This window comes from Euprymna scolopes, chromosome 2, assembly GCF_053919585.1.
Source record: "Euprymna scolopes isolate OS-2025 chromosome 2, ASM5391958v1, whole genome shotgun sequence".
In the NCBI taxonomy this organism is placed as follows: Eukaryota; Metazoa; Mollusca; class Cephalopoda; order Sepiida; family Sepiolidae; genus Euprymna; species Euprymna scolopes.
The window spans coordinates 166,072,849-166,094,297 of NC_136483.1; the positions used below are offsets into that span (position 1 = coordinate 166,072,849).

General features: G+C 33.2%; 1 protein-coding gene across 1 annotated transcript in view; it reads left to right on the forward strand.

Moving 5' to 3' along the window:
- Positions 1-21,449, forward strand: part of LOC145298627 (jouberin-like) — a 146,611-nt gene that overhangs the window by 116,953 nt on the left and 8,209 nt on the right. The window contains exons 26-28 of the mRNA XM_080144333.1: positions 5,418-5,529; positions 10,716-10,774; positions 16,852-16,908. Of these exons, the coding sequence (XP_080000459.1) occupies positions 5,418-5,529; positions 10,716-10,774; positions 16,852-16,908 (228 nt within the window). The remainder of the gene's footprint in view (positions 1-5,417; positions 5,530-10,715; positions 10,775-16,851; positions 16,909-21,449) is intronic.

Genomic DNA, 21,449 nt, shown 5'->3' on the forward strand with positions numbered 1-21,449 from the left:
ATTGATAGCAAAAAGTAGACAAACATAGAATTAAATTTAAATTGTTTTGGTAAAATTATAACAGTCTATATAAATAAAACAGTAGATGTGTGTGTGTGTGTGTGTGTGTGTGTGAGAGAGAGAGAGAGAGAGAGAGAGAGAGAGAGAGAGAGTGAGTGTGAGTGAGTGAGTGAGGTATCTACCAGGTAATCTCTGAAAGTACTGGTCACATAGCACTGAAATTCTCAGAAAATAATATTCATACACCAAGGGTGGTTTATAACAAATAATATTTTTGCTTACATGCATGTATATCGAATACACACCTCAGCAAATTTACATGTAAAATGTTCATTAAGCATTATTAAGCATTTTATTTTTTTTGTGCGCATGCGCGTTCTTTCGTTTTTTTTTTCTCAGGCTGGAACGCTCGGTTCTTTTTAATTTCAATTCTAACTAATGACACTAACTCATCTTTTTATGTTTTTGTATTTAAAAAAAAAAAAAATCATGTGTACATTTTACTCGCAGTTTGAAATTTGTAAATATGAAAACAAACCTATAAATCTTTTTTACAATCTCATATTTACTTAATTTCATACATTATTTTAAGACAGAGGAGTGGGGATGACACACAGAATACGGACAGTGCTGAAATAATAACGTTATTATTTAGAAAGCCATTCTTAATATGGGGTGGGGGACGGTATTATTTAAACTGTTCTGTACTTTCACCTAACAATTTATTAAATAAGAAACTGACATGTATTATCTCTATTTTTGTTTAGTATTAGTTAATATTAAGATCTGTTTCTCAATCCAATTTCTTGATTAGTTTATTGTAAAGCAAGTGTTGCCTAATCACTAACTGCACTTTGAAATATTTATTTTTTGAGTAGCATAAATTTTAAATAAGGTGCTTAGCATAAATTTTAAATGAGGTGCTTCTACAGTGTAGTATGCATATTTAAAAAATGCAAACAATTTGAAATCATGTATTTCGAAAACATGCTGAGTCATTTTCCGGAAGTGACGTCATGCGTTGATGATGGGGGGGGGGACAAGCATGATTATGTTGCTTTAAAAAGTACTCTGGAGGCTGTCAGGGATTACCAAACCTTCTTTTTTTAGGTGAGGTTGGGGTGTGGTGAATTAGTGCCTTTTCATTCTCCCAAGCATTACCACCACTTTTTCTGTTTATGCAGAGGGAGCCAGTAGATGCTTTCGCTGAAATGCTGCGTCAGAAAGATGCTACACTTTGATCTTAGCCAAAAGGCCAAGTAAGCGTAATATAGTTTTCTACCAGGCATTACCTCCTCCAAAAATAAAAATACAAAATAACCGACACAGCATATATTTTAAGAGGGGAGGGGAATAAGAGGTGGGGAGGGGAATATGGAGTAAGCTCCGGTAATGACTGAAGCATCAGTTTATGATCTCAAAAATACTTTATTTCATATATATTTTAAAAGGAGTAGGAATACGGAGTCAGGCCCGGAAACGGCTGCAGCAGTTTACGATCTCAACATTACTTTATCTAATATTAAAAACTGAAGCAGTCTACGATTTAGACATTACATTATTTCCTGTATGTTTTTAAAACAGTGAGGTGGGGGATATAAAATCAGTCCAAGAAATGGCCGAAACCGTTTACGAGTTAAACATTACTTACTATATTTCATTCATATTTTTAACAGTGGCGTGGGGCTTACAGAGTCAGTCCCAGAAATGACTGCAACATTTTACGCTTTAGACATTAATTTATTTAATGTATATTTATAACAGTGTGGTGGGGGATAACAAGTCAGTGCCGGAAATGGTTGAAACAGTTTCCGATTTAAACATTACTTTATTTCATGTATATTTTTGACAGAGATTATTACATAGTTATTATTTTCGTAAGGGGGAGGCGATAATGTGGGTTAAAATTATTAAAGATAAACGATTGTCGAAATTAGTAACATATCCAAAAATTATGAAAAATGATGTAATGTGAATTAATCGATTGGTGTGACGTAATGAAATAATAAACCCAGACAAAATATCAGAGTTATTATTTTCACAAGGATGGAGGCATTATGTTGGTTACAATTATAAAAAATGATTTCTAAATTAGTAACATATCCAAGAATTATGAAAAATGATGAAATGTGAGTAAATTGATTGGTGTTTTTTTAATGAAATAATCTGCCCAGACAATATATCAAAGTTATTATTTTCGTAAGGGGGTGGGGGCTAAATGTGAGTTAAAATTATTAAAAAAAACAATTGTCGAAATTAGTAACATATCCAAGAATCATGAAAAATGATGAAATGTGAATAAATCGATTGATGTGTTTTTAATGAAATAAATAACTCAGACAATATATCAAAGTTATTAGTTTTGTAAGGGAGGCGGGTGAAAATGTAGGTTAAAATTATGAAAAATGATTGTCGAAATTAGTAACATATCCAAGAATTATGAAAAATCATAAATTGTTAATTTATTGATTGGTGCGTTTGTAATAAAATAATCGGCCCAGAAAATATATCAAAGTTATTTTTTTCATAAAGAGTAAAGCAATAATGTATGTTACAATTATAAAAAATAATTACCGAAATTAGTAACACATCCAAGAATTATGAAAAATGTTGAAATGTGAGTTAATTGATTGGTGTGTTTGTAATGAAATAATCGGCCTAGAAAATATATCAAAGTTGTGATTTTCGTAAGGGATGGCTAGAATGTGGCTTAAAATTACGAAAAATGATTGTTTAAATTAGTAACATATCCAAGAATTATGAAAAATGATGAAATGTGAGTTAATTGATTGGTCTGTTTGTAATGAAATAATCGGCCCAGACAATATATCAAAGTTATTATTTTAGTAAGGGGTAGGCGTTAATGTGGATTACAAATATCAAAAATGATTGTCAAAATTAGTAACATATTCAAGAATTATGAAGAATAAATTGATTGGTGTGTTTGTAATGAAATAAACAACCCAGATAATATATGAAAGTTATTATTTTCGAAAGGGGGGGGTCATAATAGAGGTTAAAATTATAAAAAATGATTGCCAAAATTAGTAACATCTCTAAGAATTATGAAAAATGATGAAATGTAAGTTGATTGATTGGTGTGTTTGTAATGGAATAATCTGCCCAGGCTGTATATTAAAGTTATTATTTTCGTAAAGGGGGTGCGATAATGTCGATTAAAATTATGAAAAATGATTGTTGAAATTAGTAACATATCCAAGAATTATGAAAAATGATGAAATGTGAGTTCATTGATTGGTGTGTTTGTAATGAAATAATCAACCCAGACAATACATCAATGTTAGTATTTTTCGTAAAAGGGAGGCGATAATGTGGGTTAAAATTATGAAAAATGATTGTCGAAATTAGTAACATATCCAAGAATTATGAAAAATGATGAAATGAGAGTTAATTGATTGGTGTGTTTGTAATGAAATAATCAACCCAGACAATACATCAATGTTATTATTTTTCATAAGAGGGGGAGGGCGATAATGTGGGTTAAAATTATGAAAAATGATTGTCGAAATTAGTAACATATCCAAGAATTTATAAAAATAATGCAATGTGAATTAATTGATTGGTGTGTTTGTAATGAAATAATAAGCCCAGACAATTTATCAGTTTCTGTAGGTGATCAACAATAATTTTCTGAATTTTCAATGTTAACTTCTGGGGATGATATCACAGTTGTAGTGGTGAGTAGAAAGGCACATAATTATGTTGCTTTTTAATGTGCTCTGGAGTTCTCTATGAATTAACAAACCTTCAGTTTTGGGGTGGGGCTGGAGAGAGTAATGTCCATTTGGGGTCACTATACAATCTCACACAATGTCATATTCCAAATATATAGAATAACTATGGAATCATATTCCGGAAATGACATCGTTTCTCTTACTAATGTGTTGTTGGCGGTTGTGGTAGTAAGGGAGGAGAACTACATTAATATTGAAAATTGTGGTAAAGTAAATGTTGCCTAATGATCATTTGCATCAATGCATTTATGTAATTATTTGGAAAACCTGCTGAGTTATGGTCAAGAAATGATATCATTTCACTTAAAATGATGCTGTCAGTAGTAGGGAGGGAAAGAACACAGTAATGTGGAATTTTGTAGTGAAGCAAGGGTTGCCTAATCACAAAGCTTCTCAACATATTTGTTTATTTGTTTGTAAAGCCGGCTGAGTAATCTTCGGAAAGTGACGCCTTTTTTCAAAAAAATTTTGATTGTCGGTAGTGGTGAAAAAATGAAATAAAGTAATGTTGAATTTGATAATGAAGCAAAGGTTGTCTAATCACTTAACTTTGTCAATGTATTTATGCATTAATTTTAAAATCCTGCTAAGACATCTTCCAAAAATGACAATTTATCTTACAATAATAGTGCCGAAAGTGAGGGAGGAAAAAAACGCAGTAATGTTGAAATTTATGATGAAGCAAGGGTTGCGAACTCATTAACCAACAAAATGTGTTTATGTATTAATTTGGAAATCCTAATGATCCATCTTTTAAAAATGATTTAAATTTTCTTAAAATTATGGTGGCCTTGGTAGAAAGAGAAATTATTTCATATACGTTGTACAATACCTGTTGAGAATATGTTAGATTGTTTCATATATGTATATAAATTACCCGTCCGAAGGTAGGTAAACATATTTTAAATATGTGTTGTAAATTGCCCGTCCCAAAAAGGTAAAATTATTTCATATACATTCTGTAAATTACCTGTTCTAGGGAAGGCACAATTATTTCATATGTGTAATAGCCATCCTAGGGTAGGTAAAATATTCTTTTGCTTGAAATAGCAAATGATACATACACATTAAAAATTCCTCTCTCCAAAGAATAACAATTATATTCAAAATCAACTTCAATTTTCTCATTGTTTATATGGTCCCGAACAACATCGGGTAGCCCAGCTAGTAATAAATAAAAATACAAAAAAATGCTTAAGACCAGAAATTTCGGCTGTATTTTATTGAAAGGTGATTATATGGACTTGATGATAATTGTTGTTGTTGAGCATCATTCATTTATTCCAAATAGATTATTGTTGGCATCCATTTCCCTGGTATCTTTTGAGTTAGAATTCTTTCTAAAAAAATATCAAGTATTTATGGTAGAGATCATGTGGAAGTGTTTCTGTGGAACAAACTGGATTCAAACTTGATACATCCACGTTGTCAGTCCGTGTCGTTAACTGCTTAGCCATCATAATCTCCTTGATATTGATAATGATAAGGCATTAATTAACACAGAAACAGGTGTTGGAGATGCTGTGATGATGTTGATGCATTTTGTTGTGAACACGAAAAACTGTTTTTCTTAGTTATTATTTGCTTAAATTAAGCTTTCATAAAAATGTATGAAAAAAAAAAAAATTTCCATTAAATTTTCATATTTTTTGTATTCTTCAGACTTTTAGTTCATCTATGTTTTCTCCACACACTCAGCAGACTCTGGACACGACTCTGCAAAATAAATATTCAACTCAAAGATCGACACAGTTGCGGTCCGATGCTAATTCATGTAAGTATCTCAATTTGATTTTCTGACTAGAATCTTACCTATATTAGTAGAAAGGCTGTAGCCAACAAGTAAGCAAAAATACACAATTGAATTTTATTTTTATGGAGATCATTCCAGATGTAGCATAGCACTGACGACTATATGCAAATGCTGAGCTGTCAGTGAAATGATGTCACAATAAGGTAAAAGAAGACTATAAAAAGGAGAGAGCATTTTCAAGAATATGATCACGTTAGAGATGTAGATGATGTGTGAGAGCATGATCACGTGAGGGATGTCACAATGATAATCAGAGGATGATGTAATAAATGTTGTTGTACAACAAAAAAAGCAACTTGAACTTCTTTTCTATTCTTTGTCTGCTTTGCAGCTGAGGCTGCAACGTGTTGGTTCCCGGATTAGGTATGAAGCCACTTGATGTTAAGAGCTAACAAGAATGAAAGACAATCATCAAAACGATAAGAAATGCCTATTGACCTTAGTCTTGAAAATACCAAAGTTATAGGTAGGAGGAAAACAGTCAGCAGCTTGTTTGGAAAGAAGCTGCTGGGGTAATGAGCTGTATTATAATGAGTTATTAAAGAAACAGCAAATTGATGAAGACCAATGAGTCAAATGAGCTGAGACAAAAGAGCAGATATGAGATCAGACAATTGTAAAGAAATAGTATTTAATTTCCAATAACTTTCTCTATGATCTGCATTCCAAAAGTGAAAAGACATCATTTTGATTTTGTATACTTTTCATAGATTCCTTCGACCAAGCAATATGTGAGATTTCACTCACTCTGGGGAGATGAATACTAACCAGTTTTATTGGCACTCCTTATCTTTGCATCAATTCTCTACTCAAACACACACACACACACACACATATATATATATATATATAAAATAATTTTTTTGTACCTATTTGTGAATTATTCCGTGGATTTCGGCCTTTTGGATTATTTTGGACCATCTTCCAATTACGTGAATTCCTTGGATTTTACTTGTGCGAATGGAAATTCAATTAATTTTCTTGGATTTACATTTTTGGATTTTACCGTCATTGGATACTTTACCTTTCACCAGATTATCCATTCACGTGAAATCACCTTTTTCTTCACCTTCGTCCCTATGCTTCACTTTTTGTTATCAAGTAAGATTTTTGATTTACTTGCAGTTTCATCAAATACTTTTGTATGCAAAATCTGATCCCGCATTTTGCTAATTCCTACCCTCTGATGAGAAGGAAAGTATTTCTTTGAAACTCCGCGGGTTAAGGACTATTTACTTATTTAGTGTTTCCTTTTCAAATTAAATATGTTTTTAACTTTTTTTCAAAGTGTTTTTTAACATATTTTATTAACTGTTTACTTATATATATATATATATATATATATATATATATATATATATATATATATATATATATATATATATAGTAAGTTATGAAATATATATAGCGATTAAGCTACACTGAATATTCCGCGTTTCATCCACTATAGGACTCTTCAGGTTTATCTATATATATATATATATATATATATATATATATATATATATAATCTTTTAATCTCTAACAATTAATTTCTTTGTATCCAATCTTTTAATCACACACACACATATATGTAAATTTCATGTGTAAATTTTCAGTATTTACTTCAATAGTGCTCAATACATCGGTAGAGCTACGTAGTAAGTTATGAAAGTATATATGGCAATTAAGCTACACAATATTCTGCGTAGCTTAATTGCCATATATATTTTTATTACTTACTATATATATAAACGTATATATATATATGAATAATAATTATTTTTAAAATACAATTATCCACTGACACGTGTTTCATTGTCTACAACTCATCAGAGTGGCTGAATCTAGTGAGATTCGAAAGGTACATTCTAAGTTCCACAGTTTTATTTATCTTTCCTATCAGTTCTTCCAACATATCAAAATGTTTCCCTCAAACACACACACACACACACATATATATATAGTCCTGCACATACAGTATTGTTTCACTGTATCACAGCTCATCAGTGCAGCTAGACAAGAAACTAACTCAAGCCAAGGTTAAAACTCAACTCCCCCAAACATTGCTCACATCTCTGCACAATGAGCTCAACACATCATTCTCATCCGCATCAACTAAATGTTCTTTTTCTTATTGTTAAACATCCTTCATCATACATTCAATTCAATGCTTTGTGGTTAGTTTATATCAAAATCAGACCACCTTTGTTGAGATGGTTTGTTCTCTGTCTGGCTAAAATATAATTCTGTGCAGTTGCCTTCTCATTCATTTGAGAAAGGATTAGTTTATTGCTAATTATGTGGGATGTCCCTACTGGGGAATGCTGGCGTGGCTACCCAGACATTTTTTTAGTCGGCCAGTTTTTTAATGCCAATTTCCCACTAACCTTGTGTCACATCTTTCCGCTGTGGGAAGGATATAAATATCTTCCATTTTGAGTTTCAGAAGATATTTCTCCTTTCAGTCTCTCTCTCTCTCTCTCTCTCTCTCTCTCTCTCTCTCTCTCTCCAAGCCTCTAATATTCAGGATCGCATATAGATGCTTATTATGCCTCCAAAAATATGCTAGGACCCATGCTGATGGTTAATATGAAAAATGATCGAAAATAAATAAAAACCACAGAAACATTATCACTTAGGGACGATTGCAACCTTTATGTGGTCCCTCCCATAAATACTCGATATCCTTCTAGAAAGAATTCTTAATAGAAAGATATTCGGGGAGGGGGGGGGGGGGCGAATACCAAACAAAATCATTGTTATTAATGATGCTCAACAAACAAACAGCAGAAAGGGGGTGGTTCAGTTGTTGGGTTAGGGTTACTGACAGCCTGGGTGTGCCAAAAAGAAGAAAAAGAAGACGGAGCAGCAATTATTATTAGATCAGTTTATACTGAAATCTTACATATGTTTTGTATACAATTAATCAGTAGATTTATTTCCTCTGTATGCATATGTTTTGTGAACAAATCAATGAAGATAGTTTCTGTTGAATCTATAGATAGAATCCTAACAATTTTTTTTTGGATGAGGATTGATAATTTCTATTGGATTATTCAATTTTTTATTGGATACTTTGGACTCCTGTTCTCATCTTTAGTGTTATTCTCACATTTCAGCTGATGTAACTTTTAACCGTCTTCAAACTCGGGGAATCTGTACAGAATTTTGAATGGAACCTTTATTTAATCTACAGGGGTAGCATGCTCTTGTTCCTTCAGCCATCATCGGGTAAAAGAGTTGATTGAAATTGTATTCTGGTACTAGCGAGGAGCACCAGGTCTTGTCTGATCGCAAAATACACTTAAATATATTTTTATTCATTTAGATTTCGTATTGTATTTATTTGCTTCCCCACCAAATCAAATTAGGCACAAGGCCGTTTTTTAATGTGGGAGAAAACCAGCTCCTCTAAAAGTAGGTTAAAAAGGGGGCACTCTGGTTGTAACCAAAAATAATAATTGTCCCAGTAAAGAGGGTTTCCCCTCCATTGACTGGAACAAATTATCTTAAGTGCAGCATCTGCAGAACAGATACTACACTTTGATCCTTGCTTGAAGGCCAAGAACAACAGGGTATTTATTTGCTCCCCCACCGAGCAAATTAGGCACAAGGCCGATTTTTAATGTGAGGGGTGAAGGGGAAATGGGGACCAACTCCCCGGGGAGTAGGGGAGCTGGATAGTGTCAATTGGTATGAAGGGTTGCCCCTACATTGACCAAGGTCTGATATGTGGGGTTACCCCCACATATGGTCTTTGCTTGCAGTATCTGCCGGAACAGATGGTATTTATTTGCTCCCCCACCGAGCAAATTAGGCACAAGGCCAATCTTTAATGTGAGGAGTGAAGGGAGGGGGAAGGGAAAAAGGGGACCAGCTCCCGAGAGGTGGGAAATGGGAGCTGGTTAAAGGTCAGGCATGTGGGGTTGCCCCCACATCTGGTCTTTGCTAGTCATAGCTTGCAGTATCTGCCGGAACAGATACTACACTTTGATCCCGGCCCGAAGGCCAAGAACAACAGAAAAAAAGCAAATTATTATAAAACCAATTCTCTATTGAATATTACATTGTACCTAACATGTAGTACTGATTTCAAAAGTTAAAAATAAATGACCTAGGTTCTATTAGGTAGAATCAAAACCAAAACATTTAGCATTCTAGCTGCATTCCCTACTGTTTAAGCTATCACCAGATAGATAAGAAAGATTTAAAATGAAAACACTTCAAGCTATGAATGAATTTGTGGATGCACAAAAGTAATAGAAATATATCTGCAAGTTGAAATGAACATTTTGCATTTCATCTTGCTGACTTCTGTATGCGTTATTCATCCAAACAAAGATTTTACCCATTACAAACCATCTTTGGTGTATGATTACTATTTCCTGTTAATTTTAGTGTTATGTGACCAGTAGTTTAAGAGTTTATCGATTTATTATTTACACACAGACACACACATACACACATACATCTACTGTTTTATGTATATAGATTTACTTTTCTCCCATTACAAAAGGATATTACACAAGTTTGGAAAGTGGGATGAGGGAGCCAGCATTCCTAAAGGAAGAGCACTCTAGTCCTACAAAAATAAGTCTGAGTAGCTCCATCTGCATTTCTCGGTGAGAGTGCCTTTGCTCCCTTCCCCCCCCCCCCCGAAAGCCAGGAGGCAAGGCTTGGGAGGGTGGATCTCTTAGTACTAGCCAGGACATTTGCCTCAGTCTGACAACTAAAACGCCACGGAATTGGCCCAGTTCCTGTCGGAATCTCGACTGGTGTGTCATTCACTTGTCCTTTTCTCTTCATTGAAATTGTATTCTTAGTATCACCTATATTGAGGATTGAACCTTCGGCCTAACTTAAGACTTCTACTCGGTAATGGCTGATGGAATGAGAGCATGTATTAAATAAAGTTTTTTGTTTGAAATTCTGAATGAGATGTGAACAGTAGTGCAAATAATACAAAATGAAATAAAATATATTTAACAAACGCAATATTTTTGTATTCGAAAAAGGTATGGATGAACATGGACGAGGGATAAATAGAGACCTGGCCAGAGATAGGTTAGTTTGGAACTCAATGCGTAAAATCTGTCCAACACATGCCACCCAATATGATGATGATTACTTTATTTATTTATTTATTTTTTTTTTTAATTTTCCAGTTAATCCTTTTGGTCCGAAACTGATTGCAGCTCCAGCTTCTTCCAAAACAAAAACCTCGGTAAGCATTAAACTCACCGGTTGTAGTCAAGATTGTCTAGTCTTTTTAACTTCCGGTTTCTGCTGTTTATTTGGTTGAATAATTAGACATTGTCAAGTAGCCAAGAAAGCCGTTCTTAACGTGGGAACAGAAGGGAGCTTTCACATTATCTGTGGTAAAAATATTCATTTATGAGAAAGGACTTGCTTATCACTGTTGTCCTATCTGAGAAACAGAAACCAGAAGTCAAAAGGAGCTGACAATCTTGATTATAACCAATTCACTAGACACATATACTCTGATATTTTGAGATTATTTGAAAAAAAAAAAAATGGAAGATAAATCTACAGAAGCTGTTTATTGTTTTTAGGTGTTTTTTCATATTGAAATATGTGTGAATATGTATGACAATTCAAAATAAAATAACAGGAAAACTTATGGATATACTTACTTATCAGTTGAAAATATTAGTGTATACCAAAAATTATACAAAATAAGTTAGTAGAATTTTATTTTTTGGAGACTACAAACTCTGAACGACAAAACAAATATAGAATTTAATGAGAAAACGGCTCGCTATGTGCTAATGCGCTGACCAGTATTGAGCTGCCTACAGTCAGTGCATTAACGAGTTTCGTTTGTATTTTCTTAAAAATAGAAAACTGTTTGTTCTGCTTTCAAAACGAAAACAGAAAAAAGTTTCACTTTTTATTCTGAGTTTGTCAATTTAAAAAAAATATTTTTAAGCTTTTCAAATTTAATATCTAAACAATACTGAGCCAAAACTATTTTGTTGTCTTTAACGCTTTTTAGTACAATGTACTAAAAAGCGTTAAAAACAACAAAATGTACTAAGAACATGCATTTCTGTCATCATGGTATTTATAACTTCTTACTTGTGCTTAAGATAGAATTGTGTTTTTTACTGGTCAATATATATATATATATATATATATAACGAATAAAAGATACTTATGCACTTATACTACCATACTGAAATAATAACATTATTATTTAGAATCCCATTCTTAGCATACATATTAGGTGAAAGAACAGAATAGTTAACAAAACACCCTTCTCTGGGGTGGGAAGGGTGTTTTGTTAACTATTCTGTACTTTCGCCTAACAATTAAATAAAAAAAGATATCATGAAACCTGAAGTTAATTTGAAAATACTATTTGAAAAAATAGCACGGTAGCATAAGTGCATAAGCACTCAGATAATATTACCAAAGGCGAGATAAGTTACTCTTCTACCTAGTTGAATAAGTTTTTAGTGTATTTATTTATTGTAACATGTTTGTTTATTTTGACAATTAGTGTTGAGCGTTGCACAAGAAAAATAGCCACATGGTATCTCATGTCATTGAAATCTCGATATAAGTTAAAAATATACCAATCTAACCAATAAATGTCCTTGTGGCATTTATTGGATGGGTTTCTAATAGTATTTTGTATAATTTTTTTAATTTTTTACTCATTGTCAAGACCATTTTTTTGAATCTGTAAAACAAAACTGTTACAACTGAGGATATCTAAATAAAAATAATAATAACAACAACAACAACAATAATAATAATAATAATAATAATAATAATTAGGCGGTTCGATAAAGAGTTTCATTATGGTGCATTTTGTAAATTTTTACCTTGTTTCCACCTTTCTTTAAAATGACTACCTCTAAAGGTTTTCGGTATGCTGAAAACGAATATCGCATTTAAATTGTCCGCAAATAAGTAACTTTCCGGATATTAAGCCATGTCATTTCTTATACTATTGCTGATGGCCATCTTGATACGTGCGTTTGCGCATAGTTTCTTGGGGTTACGTTTGTGCGCTTCAAGATGGCCACCAGTGATAACATAAGAAATGATATTGCTTAATATCCTGAAAACTACTTATTTGCAGAAATTTAAATGCGATATTCGTTTTCAGCATACCCTAAAACTTATAAAAGTAATAATTTTAAATGTTAAGGTGGAAACAAGGTAAAACGTTACCGTTTTATTTCTTTGTTTTCATAATTGAATTTTCAGTTAAACAACAGAATAGAAATGACGAAAATTACCATCAACTGGTGAATATATAGTTGTTGCTTTTCAGGATTCCTGGTATCCTGGTACTGTGAAAGCTACATCGAGGATTCATGTAGAGTACAATTTATGGTTGCATCTTAGAAAATAGGTGTATATTTTGGGCGAGATAGAGAGGATTTACAAAATTTAAAATTTGACTGGTCCCAAAATGCATAAGTTCTGGTCGACTATGGGAATTTCCATCTTTTACAGAAATCCAAAATCTATGTGAAAAATTTTCTTCGATTTATTTCTGAGATTAATTCATATTTACTCAATTTTTTCTTTTCTTTGAGGAGAATAATAAATACCCACTATGAATGCTCTTTAGGCATTCAATGACTACACTCCAGATTAAGCTCTCCTTTGGTGGGCAGGCAGGTAAATACCTACTCCCAATAAAGCTAAATACCACTATAATAGTTTTGTTCATGAATAGACACGCACTGTATGATATCATGTGCTAGTTTAAAAAAAATTGAAATTTGTACATCTTAATTTATAATTCATGGCTTATGGTAAAGAGATACATCAGATTTGACTGCATAATCAGAAAGAGCACACCATTTTACACAAGAATGCCAAGTTTCATGAGAATAGCTTAAAAAATAAATAAATGGTGGCAAAATTACCAAATTTCTTGAAATGTTGAGGTCCGTAATTTAGCCCACTTTTTCTAGAGAAAAGTATCTACGTAAAAGCATAAATTTTGGCATTTAAAATTCTCATAACTTTTGAACTACTGATGGTATTTGTATAATTCAAACGGTTTTAAGCATCTTTTACATAGCTCTTTTCATGCAAGTTGATAAAATAACAATTATCTAAAAAGAAAACATCAACTTGTTATACTAATAAATATTAATAATTATTTTTGTATATATAATAATAATAATAATAATTGTATATGATAATAATGATAATAATAATAATAATTACTGTATATGTAATAATAATTATTATTGTGTATATATATATATATATATATATATATATATATATATATAATAATTATTATATATATATATTAATAATTTTTATTGTATATGTAGTAATAAGATTAATAATTATTGCATATATAATAATAATGATTATTGTATATATATTAAAAATAATTATTGTATATATAAATAATAACAGGAGCCATGTCCTGGCATCATTTCGAAAAATTACAGAAAGTAAGAGTCACAAACCTACTAAAAATATTGCAACCCACAGAACAGTTTTCCCAACCTTTTAAAAATCATGAACTCTTATCTGAATATTTCCCACTTTTCAAAAAATAATGCAATAAACTGTTACTTATACTGACATAATAGCACTGAGTACAAATGCTAGCTGAAAGAAAATCCGACATTACATTTAAGTATGAGTGATGCACACTGGTTTTTTTGTGGTCCTAAATCCAGTTTCTGTCTGCTGATCTGTAGCACCACTTTTTCTCCTGAAATTCTCCTCAAGTTGAAGATCATTACTGTAAAAATAAATTGATCCAAAATGATATTCTTCATACATTTTCTACAACCGCGTGTAATAATAAAATGAAAATAGTCCATATTCAGACTGCTAGCATATATAACCTATAGTCAGATTCATTTCTCCAGTACACAAATCTATTTTCTACTTTTATATAAAAGTTTCGTTGTTTGTGTGTTTGTGTGAGTTTGTTTCTTATAGACCCCAAAACGGCTGTGCCTATTTTTTGAAATTTCACACAAATGTACTTTATGTGGCTGGTAGTGTTCTTATATAGGTTTTGTATCAGATCGTTGTCTCCATTCAGTCCTGAAAGACAAAGGATACCCCCTGTAGGGGCAGCTGTACATGTAATTGTGTGTCAAGTGGTGCGCAATCCCCAACCACTCCTCTCCTTAATCAGCACTGCTTGAGTCCAGTGGCAAGGAAAGTCCAGGAGGACTAGAAACAATGCCGAGATAAGTGGAAAACACATACAGTACCTGCAAATCGCAAATGGTCACCCATCTTGTACTGACCATGCTCATTGTTGCTTAACTTCGGTGATCTGACAGGAACCGGTGTGCCAAACATGATTATGCTTTATATCAGAATGCCTTTGATGAGTATCAAAAATCAATAACCAAAAAAAAAAAAATCCCATTAAAGAATGAACGGTACAGTTTTAACAAAATTTGACACTGTTTTATAGCCTCATATCACAAGTGCATTTGAGAAGTTTTATCACCACACAAGCAGGAGGGCTCAGTGTATAAAATCAACAGTAGGTTCTTTGATAAGACATGGGCATGTTCAAAATGAGTTTAGAGCACAATTGAACCATTGTACGTGACTTTTACATTTTAAACTTTAATTCACGCCATTATATAAAAATAATTTCATAAAATCAACAATAGGTGCTATAAAGTGTAATGTGGACTACAATGTATTGTAGATGAAGTCACTGTGGGGAGGCATAAGAAGCTTTGGCTTGGTGCACTGTAGTTGGTTCCTGATTAGAGCAGGCAATCAATCGATTTGATTGAAAAATGGATGATTTCACCGACCCTAATGACAATAAAAGTATTGGAAGTGTGGAAATTTGTTGATCTTCATTCAATCCCGGGCAACATCGGGTCTTCCTATTAGTACTAAATAAACAATATAGGAATATACATAACACTTAATGTCATATCCTAGTTTGTTTTTTTTCCATTTGTTCTTTTTCTGTTTTTCTTTTTCTTCATTCGGTGTTCTGCTACAGGATTCTTCTCAAAATTCAGTGCCCTATAGGTGGACACATGAATTCACTGACTATAACCGTATGCAGAGGGGTAACCGTCCCCCTAAAACAGGGCCACCTGTGCACCATGTTTGGCAACCATGATGCCTTAGGAGGGGATCCTGGTGGCTAGGTCATTTTTCCACTTTGGCTTTTTACGTGATAGGCGGTTGCATCCAATCAATTGGCCAAATATCTACGAGTTTATCCCAAATCATATTATTAAAAAAAAAAACTTATTTCTCATTTCTCCTATTTATTTTCTTCCTTAATAGATGGTCCTGGATATGACCTTAAACTATATCCAGTGGTGAGGCCCCATCTTGCGGGCTTTGGGGAGTGTGGAGCCACCCTTTAATTACCATTGCTCCCAGGTCCACTCTGACCCGGAGTGGTAGTACCTGTTAGGGTCCCAACTATGGGTTAAATAGAAACTGACTTGAAAACAACAAATATTCTATTAAAAAAATCTTTCTTCGAAATCTTTGGATTTGGCATTAAATAACCTGAAACGGGTTGATATGCCGTAAAACAAAAACAACCAACCAATCCTAAATAGATGCTAAAACTAAAAGATTAAATCATGATGAAAGCAAAGAAGATTATTGTATTCATTTTTTGCAGACTGTTATCCTCATCTTCATAGTTGTTGTTTCACTATGTTTCGGCCAACTCATCTTCTGGCCTTCTTCAGGCGGTTAACTTGTGATGGAATAGGAACATGGCGAAGCAACAACTATGCCAGTGAGGATAACAGTCCACAAAAAAATGAATACAATAAAATTATGAAGTCTCAAAGGATTCCAAAAAATAAAACTAATATATAAAGAAGATTATTGTTGTTGAATGGAAAACACTATACAGATATAATAATATAGAATAGATTTTTTTTCAATAGGTACAATACTAGGCGTCCATATTGGGCAGCAACAGCTAAGATTTTGCTATTAGTTCACCTTTCCAACTCGCAGCTTCCAGCTGACTCTTAAATTATCAGTTTCACTCTTTTTAAATTTATGTGAATTGTAGTCACATGTGTGAGTCACATCAAGACAATTACCATTGCTAAAGAATAATAGATTCAAAGAGTAATGCCTTTCTGAGAGTGGTATTTTCTCTGAATAATGTCTTTCTTTCTCTCTCTGTAATATTTCTTTCTAAGAGTTAGTTTCTCTGGCAGTGTTTCTTTTTCTGTCATTCTAACTCATTCTAAGCAAATCCATTATGTTCTATACATATTTGTCCATTGTATTTTACTTGTTTTTTGTTTTCTTTTGTGTTTTTAGATTGGCAGCTCTATACAATTCAGCTTTGAAACTTACGACAATGCATTTTATGAAGAAGTAAGTCTCTTTATAGATTGTTACAGTTACATTCTAATGTTTCTATGTGGAGTGATTTGATCTAAAATATCAAATGAACTACTTACAGCTTTCCTGCTTCTAAACTAGTTGAACTTAAGATATTAACCTAAGTGGATATGATGTGCATCCATCAAAAAGACAGTGTGTGTGATGTATTTGTGGGATGGAATCCTTTAGTAGCATTTAATGTCAACTCATTTGTTAACCTCTTTCTTTTATTGGTTGAGACATAAAAGAAAGTTGATAAATTATATTAGAATCGATTTTGTCATGAATTTAACTGTTAATTAAATGTCTTATTTGTAAAATGTAAACATTTTCCATTCCCTAACATGCCTTGTTTTGGCTTTATATGTTGTCTAAACCTACTGTTATAATTGGGGCAATGTGCAAATCATCTCATTATTAATGTTGCAAAACATTATTTCATGGAGACATTTACCTCCACGTTCATTACAAAATATAAAATTTCATTCGTTATGTTCCTTTATTGAAAAATAAAACATTGTTTTTTTTTATTTAAAGACGTTTTTCTAAATCAATTGTATCCCTTTTAGGATAGAAAATAACAAACTTTATTATACTTAAGAGAGAAACACTAACGTGAAATTTTGAAACCAACCCAAGTTGATGGTGAATTCCACTAAAAAATTGAGTATATATATGTTGCAATATTTTGGACTTGTAATGGGGTATGATCCCACACAGTCGGGCGATTCTATTTATAAACGATGCTGCTAGGAACTGATAAATCGAATTTACGTTCTGCTGCCAACCAATCAGAAACCAGAATTGCTTCATAAATATTAAACCTTTTCTGGAGCAATTTCACATGTTTTTTTTTCCCCCGTCTCGGCACGGTGAGAATATTTTGCTCTGTGGAACTGTCTACTGCAAACAAGTCACCTCTCCAAACTTGTTTAGAACAACGAACCATCGGAAATTTTTATGAAACTAAACATGGCTTACACTTCTAGAATATATTTTTTTCAAATCATGCCAAAAAAAAAACAAACAAAAAAAAGTTAAAAGTTCATTGCATGTTTTATTCAGCAAATCATGCTGAAAATTAAAGCATAGACAAAAGTATAAACGATTTGCTTATTGATATAGCATGTCTTGAAGCAAGAAAGGAAGAGTGCAGAAAAAGAGACAAACCAACAGTCTGCAGACAGCGTGTTGATTGAACAAAGATGTGATAAAATATGTTAGAATACAAATGCATAATGATGGATTTTGGCATTAATTTACTTTTTTTACTAAATGTCTTTACATTAATGACTCCAACACGTTATGAAGATGTAACCTTTTATCAATCATTTATATTTTTCTTAAATATTCAATAAGGATTGTCCCACAACAAACTCTTCAGGTCAATTTTACCTTAAACACTATTCAATCCAGTAATCAAAAGCAAGGTATATAAAACTTTTCAGACATATTAATATGTCTAAAACTGGATTATCTTGAAGGGATGAGAAGGATGATGAAAAGGTGGAAGGCTGTGCATACAAGTAGAGATTGTTTAAATTAAATCAATTATGAAAAAAAAAACATTCAATGGAAAGTACTTTTGTGGAGATTGATGAGAGTTGGCTGCGAACCGGAAGTAGACACATCCACGGTCAGATACTAGAGAAGGAGCATCTCATGCACACCGGGTAGATGCGGGGCTTCCGGTTGGGAAAGGAGTGTTTTTTGGTGCCTTTTTGAAAAAGAAAAAAAGAAAAACCGTCGACTTCTGCCACGCACCGGAGGAGCCCCGAAAAAAGGATGAAAGTCGAACCCCAGAGACCTATATATTAACAACTTGTTCAGAAAACAAAAGATAAAGAGCTTGGAGGATATGAAAGTTAAAAGACGTCTTCTCTCACAACCCGGTCAATGCCAAGCACAGCTATCTCCACCTGAAGACATACCACGTTACAGGCCGAGCACCTTCATTTACTAACCGTTGCCTGATGCACACCTAAACCGATAAATACAAACCAAATGAACATTCTCTTTTTGTTGATTTCTCACCACGCTGACTTTTCTCTCACCCATTCACAAACATTCTCTTCCGCCACTAAAACGAACACTTTCTACATACATCCCACCAATAAATAAAGCTACTTTTCTTACCTTTAAAATATAATGTCTGTCTTATTTATTTTTATGGAGTCAGATAATTACATGTTAAAAACACAGACCTGATAAATCATACCCCATACTTTCTCGTATTAATGTGCAAGCTAATCTTACCGAAAATAGCAAAATATAAAAACGCATGGTACTCAAATATGAGATACATGACTGACAGCAGATTCACAGATCACAATTAAGGAATTTTATCAGATCACAATTCTAAGCTACAAAGTCACTCCAGTAATCAAGAGCGAAGTAATAAAACTCTTTGGACATGTCCAAAAGATCTAAAAATGGATTATCTAAGATTTGCATGGAAGGGATGATAGAAAGAAAATGGAAACAAAAGAAGCTCGTGTGAGCTCCAATCCCTGGTCCTCCCTCGCCGATCTTTCACGAAAAATACCCGTCTAGCTGAAACCAACTGTCAAAAATGTCCCGCACTCTTTATCTGTGCCAAAACCAAAACGTAGATTCCATGAACAAAGCTTCTTTCTTAGAAGTGCACGCCTGTGGAACTCTCTTCCGTCTGCCTGTTTCCCACCTGACTACAACTTGGATGTCTTCAAGTCCAACATAAACAAATTCCTGATGAACTGCCCCCTCAAGTAAGACAATTTATCAAATCTCAACACTAACGTACTGTACACGCAATAACCCTTTCCCCGAGTGGCTTCCGGGCCTTGATAAGTGGTGACCACCTAGTAAAAAAAAAAAAAAAGCGCCATGCAAATGTTGGCATGACAATGTCTGTGCTGTCACAGCTAAGTTTGAAATCAACTTAATTATGTAACAAAAAGTAAAATCAACTGAAAATACTTTTTTGTGTTAGTGCACAATCTGCATTATGAAGAGGCCATCTAACCGGAGAGCATTTAAGCATAGATAATATATAGAGCTCGAACATTAGAAGGTTTGAAAAGTGATGACAGTTGGAAAGTAGAAGTTAGGAAGGCTGTGCAAATGCTTATGTGACAATATGTAATAACGAGCAATACCAAAATTACTTATTAAAAAAAAAAAAAATCCAGCTCAGTGAACACGGATTTCATTTTTCAAGGACCTACAACCAAACTTCTATCTTTCCATCATCAACGCTCTGATCCCTGTCTGGCATCAATTGAAATGAATGACTATCATCTTGGGGAGGCTCCACGGTTTGACCTTTACTCCTGATCTGAGCTCGAACACGTACATCAAATCTGTTGCCAAGGGTGCTGAAAAAATGGTAGGATCCTTCTACCACTCCAGTAGATATCTCACAGCTGATGCAATTCTCTACCTGTATAAGAGCTAAGTACTGTTGCCACATCCGGGCAGGAGCTGCTAGAAGTAGCTTATCCTGCCTTGGCAGAGTTCAAAATAGACTTTGTAGTCTAGTGGGGGATGCCCTTTTCTCTCCCTTGCAACCTTTTTCCCACAGAAAAGAAGTTGTGAGCCTATCTCTGCTTTATTGTTACTTTCAGAGCAAGTTCTCGTCTGAGCTCCAATCTATGCCCTTCCTCTGGGCTGATTTTAATAAAAAACACTCATCTAATTGAAACCACTATCAGTAATTTCCCCCACTCTTTATCTGTGCCTAAACCTAAACATAGATTCCAAGAACAAAGCTTCTTACTTAGAACTACATGCCTGTGAAACTCTGTTCAATTTTTACTGACTACAATATGGTCATCTTCAAGTCCAACATAAACAAGTTCTTGATGAGCTATTCCCTTCAGTAATCCAATTTATCCAATTCCCACTACTAACGATTACTATGACATTTTCCCATTGACTATTGTATACTCATTAACCATTATCCTCGAGTGGCCTCTGGGCCATGATAAGTGGTGACTCCTTTGTAAAAAAAGAAGGAACACCAGCGATATATATATATATATATATATATATATATATATATATATATATTAAAAACAAAGAAGAAGTAAGTTTGTTTACATATTCATTAATATACAAAATATGAGTTAATCAACATTTATTTTTTAATGTGTTTTTTACTATATACTTTAACTAGCCTGCGAAAGCGGAAAAGAAAATCTGATTTTTTAGCAGATGTCTCCATGACGTGACCGGAAGTCAAAAGCATTGAAATTAACTGGAGTCAATCCAATGGTGATGATGACTTGCTAAAATGTCAGCAAAAAAATCACCCCCTCCTTGTACAAAACGGCCGAGTTTAGGGTGAAGGAATTAATGTTTTTGGCCAATTGTTCAATATTTGTTGTCCGAGACATTGAACTTCAAAATGATATCAGTCTTGTGAAAATCCATCGCCTTTGTCAAAAGTTTTAGGCAGATATACAAACATACATACATACATTTAAACAGACAGGTGAGATTTATATTATAGATAACACAAATTACAGTTCTTAGATTGAGTTATGTTTAAA